This window comes from Phalangium opilio, unplaced genomic scaffold (genome assembly GCF_054372755.1).
Source record: "Phalangium opilio isolate 3A_F unplaced genomic scaffold, DU_Popi_V2 ptg000082l_1, whole genome shotgun sequence".
NCBI lineage: Eukaryota > Metazoa > Arthropoda > Arachnida > Opiliones > Phalangiidae > Phalangium > Phalangium opilio.
In genome coordinates, this window is record NW_028324189.1 from 4,003,956 (window position 1) to 4,008,177 (window position 4,222).

Here is a 4,222-nt window from a genome sequence, read left to right on the forward strand (position 1 = left end):
GCACCCCTCAATCGGCTCAGGGTGAGTGAGACAGCTAAGCCTAACGTTTGTTAACGTCATTTCTTAGCTTAGTAACCGGAGTCATTCCCAGCAGGGAGGGAATCACATTGGGGCTCTTGGGTGTAGTGAGACATCCGCTTTATTGACAAGAAAGGTTGTCTATAGACAACCGATCATGCGAGAGAACCCTCTTCATTTGAAATCATTTCTCTTTTAAACTGCATAGCTATAGTGTATTAAGAATATTTCCCAGGGAATAACCGTTTAATTTATTTACTTATTTTTATGCATGGTATGTTTAGAAGTTAAAAATATTTTCAGCGTGGCCTTTTCAACCTTTTGAGGTTTACGGAATTCTCAAACCATTCCTTTTCTTTCCTTTAATATTTCTAAGATTTATTCTACGACGTTCTTGTTTGAGGGTTATGTTTATTTTATTATATATTTTTCAAATTGGATATTGAAATTGCGAACTATGTAAACAAATGAATATTCCGCTACCACATTTTAGAATAATATATGCTCGAAGCCCAGAATTCCAGGAATTAGGTTTTTTCGGGATAGGGGTTTAAGGTACATACACAGAATCCGGAAATTCGGAAATTAATTATTCAATGAAAAGAAAATCGGAACAAAAATGTTATTATATCCAAAAAATTGGATCGAAAAATTTAATCAGAATATATTAGAATATATTTCAGCGTATCAGAATTAAGCGCCAATATTCTTATGAACATAATTCTAATTTTATTATGAGAAATTATTAATTCAGTTAATTTTCTTTAGCCTTTGTTTATCTAATTTAATAAATGAGACATTCAGGCTTTCAGGGATAACCCGTGACCTGTAGGGCTCGTGCCTATACTTATAATATTCTCCTATAGGTTATTAATATTAGTAGTATACAAAAGAGTCTTTCACGTCAGTGACACCCAGTTGACGCCTGACACCCTGTTGACGCCTGACACCCCGTTGACGCCTGACACCAAGATGGCGTCCTCACGCCAGATGGTACTGTTGGTACAGTTGGCGCCTGACACCGAATTGGCGCCTGACACCAAGATGGCGTCCTCACGCCAGATTTTTTGGCGGGGAAAACCAGGGGAAAGCTTGACACCATGTTGACTTTGTGAATGGCGTGGAAATTTTCAATTTCGGCGTGGAAAACCAGGGGAAAGCTTGACACCAAGTTGGCGCCGTTGCCGCTGTTGACGCCGTTATCACTGAAGTCGCTTCAATCTCCCCTTTGACGCCAGATATTCAATGCGCGCCTTATCCTTATTGACTTTGATAAGGGAAAACATATGTTAGGCTTAAGACTAAGCGCCATATTTCCACAACTTCTCCTGAAACTAGAATTCAATTATGGCGCCAGATATTTGTGGGCGCCTTATTGACTTTGACAATGTGGCGGGGAAATACGTATGGAAAAATACGCGACCAATGGGGGTAAATAAGTGTGGGGAATTTTTCGTTTTCAATGGCGTCTTCTTATTTTCAAATCAATACGTTACACTTATCTGTCTAAAAATATCTAGGTATATTGGCTCGAATTTCTTAAATACGGCGCTGGAACCGTTATCTTAAATAGTATCCCTACACCTGCTTCAAATAGCGTATCATTAACGTAAGCCAAAACAGAGACGTACAATACAATGTGTTTGACCTAAAATATATTATTGGAATACACTATGTTAGGCTTAACATTTTTAACGAAGTAGGCGGGGAATATGAACGGAAAAAAGAGTGTTCGGTTTTCGGATACGACGGTGTACGTGATTCCTCAAGAGGACAGGGTGAACCATGAATTTCGTAACCTGCAATGGTTTAGAATGCAATTAAAGTGTAAATACGAATACATATTATCCCCGATATTGGAGTTGAAAATTGAACTTTTCGCTAACCCTTGTCTTACACGCGACTCGAGGCTTTCTACGTCACGTTAACTTTCGACAACGTGGTGGGAGGGGGAAATTATATATGTTAGGCTTAGAGATTAAGTGTCATATCGTCGTTCGTCAACGTGTTTGAGGATACCATGGTAAATACCCGGGTTCAGAGCGTCACGGTAAATTCCCGTTACGTCGTTGATTGAGAAAATACACCCATCATATCTTGGGTTATCGTCTCGCGATAAGATCCTATAAAAGACGCGGTAGTTTAAAAGATAAGTCATTTTACGACTCTTCAAGCTTTTCACCCCAGCTAACGATATCCACGTGTCATCACTTAGAAATGGACTCAGTTAAATTGTAAGTATGTTCTTAACAATATAGTTAACCCTTGCATGTCCATTTGTATCCAGACTTATAATTAGAGTATTCGGTTAATTTTTTCTCCATCAGGGACGGATCAAAAGCGTTCTCCGAAACTGACAATACGCCGGACACGCCTTCCTGTCCTATCTGCTGTAGTGAGGATGGTAGAATGAATTCACCCATTACTTTAGAAGCCGCCGTTAGACGAAACAACTTAAGACGAATTGAAAAATTTGGTGCTATCGGATGGGATAAAGATTACGGAAAATCCGAAAGGACTGCAGATCCCGAAACGGGGGATTTACTAATAAACCCCATACCGAATGAAGTCTATAATGTAGACGATGGTGAAGGTTATATATGGCAATACGTTAATGGCCCTAATATAAATTTTGGTTTGAAACACTTAGCGATGTACAGATTACTAACTTCTACAGTACAATTACCCGCAGGGTCATTAATTGACATGTATGCTAGACAGTTTCCATGTATCATAAATAAGAAGACCCATCAATTCAAATTGGAAGAATTTGCGGGAGATACTATCCTCGAATTTCCCGTACACCTCACACCACACAAAATGTACGGAATGCCAAACCCAAATATTTGCCATTTAGGGAGTTGTCACCCCCGCAATGAGGGGGAATGTAAATTTCGCACCTTTTATTACGGTGGATACGAATTTCATTGTCCATATCAGTACTTGAGAGTTCTGAACTTAGCTCTTCATATGTGTATGTTTATGGTATACAAAACTAACAAAACCGTAAGGAAAAATTATAGTGATGAAAACGACCTAGCTACGCATTATATATTCAAGGCCCTGCAGATTTGCAGGTTAGCCAAGTGTCTGTGTGATAACACTCACAGTTTAATGTTTCACGAAGTTCATTATCACATGAGATCCAATGACGCGAATAATTATTTCGCGAATAAGTATTTCGCAGACTTTCTTTAACTATGATTACCCCCGATCGGTTAAGCGAGGGAGTATAGTGTTTCAATAAAACGTGTTTGAAAATGCTGTGAAATTAATAGTTTAAACGATGTTAAAGCGCGAATAATAATTTCGCGAATAAGTATTTCGCAGACTTTCTTTAATTAATAAAACGTTTGTAAGTTCGACATTTTGTAGGCGAAGCATAGTGTTAAATGCTAAATAATATTTGTAGAATCTCGAATAAAAAGAAAATGGTTGAATGATATGGGTTTCTAATTATTTTACGTAGGTTTAATATAATTAATATTTTAAGCCCATTTTAAAACCTTAAATTTTGGCCATTTATTTAATTTTCAGCATTAATTCACATATCAAACGATATATATCAATAATAAGTACATCTGACATCACTAAAATACAATGAAACCCGGGAGTATTATTCACACGTACCCATCTCACGGTCCATGAAATCTTGTACATCACGGTATTCTTGGCTTGTTAAATCATCCATCTCGTCGGAATCTGGGAAATGCTCAAGCATGTGGATGTTCAAAACATCAAGGTCGTCAAACCATTTATCGCAGATGTAACAAGAAACTTTCGGAGGCGGTGTGTCAGGCAGCGTGATGACATCTGGTTGGTCATACTCTTTAATCGCAGCGACACACTCAAATCGATCCATGAGATCATGTAGGGTCTGATTTTCCTGGTCTGTTAAGTCATCGAGGGTAAGGATGCAGGAATGCGACGAGGTAGGAGGGTTGTCACCGGCAGGACGGAAAGAATCAGGAACAAAGGGGTATGCAACCCCAGACGTCACCTTAGACCCCTCAAGTCCATCCCCTTGGGCTGAAAGGACATTTCTATGGTCGGGTATACAAATAAACGGAAATATAGATTAGAATGGTGGAATGTTATTACATCATACAATTACACCTTAACTAAATATACCATCACTTACTGTACGTACTTGAAAATTATTAACTTATTCGCTATTTCACAGAGTAGCCCGTCTAAAATAACG

The 4,222-nt window shown here is 38.5% G+C and overlaps 1 protein-coding gene across 2 annotated transcripts; it reads left to right on the top strand.

Moving 5' to 3' along the window:
- The first annotated feature begins 1,034 nt into the window (after positions 1–1,034).
- LOC149651019 (uncharacterized) lies at positions 1,035–3,461 on the top strand. 2 transcript variants are annotated; one of them, XM_089847767.1, is made up of 2 exons: positions 1,035–2,252; positions 2,346–3,461. In XM_089847767.1, the coding sequence occupies exons 1-2, from the start codon at positions 2,236–2,238 to the stop codon at positions 3,214–3,216; spliced, it is 888 nt and encodes a 295-aa protein (XP_089703893.1). In that variant the 5' UTR covers positions 1,035–2,235; the 3' UTR covers positions 3,217–3,461. The 2 variants fall into 2 exon arrangements, with proteins under 2 accessions (XP_089703893.1, XP_089703894.1); XM_089847768.1 differs by having other exon boundaries at positions 1,037–2,256.
- Positions 3,462–4,222: the final 761 nt, after the last annotated feature.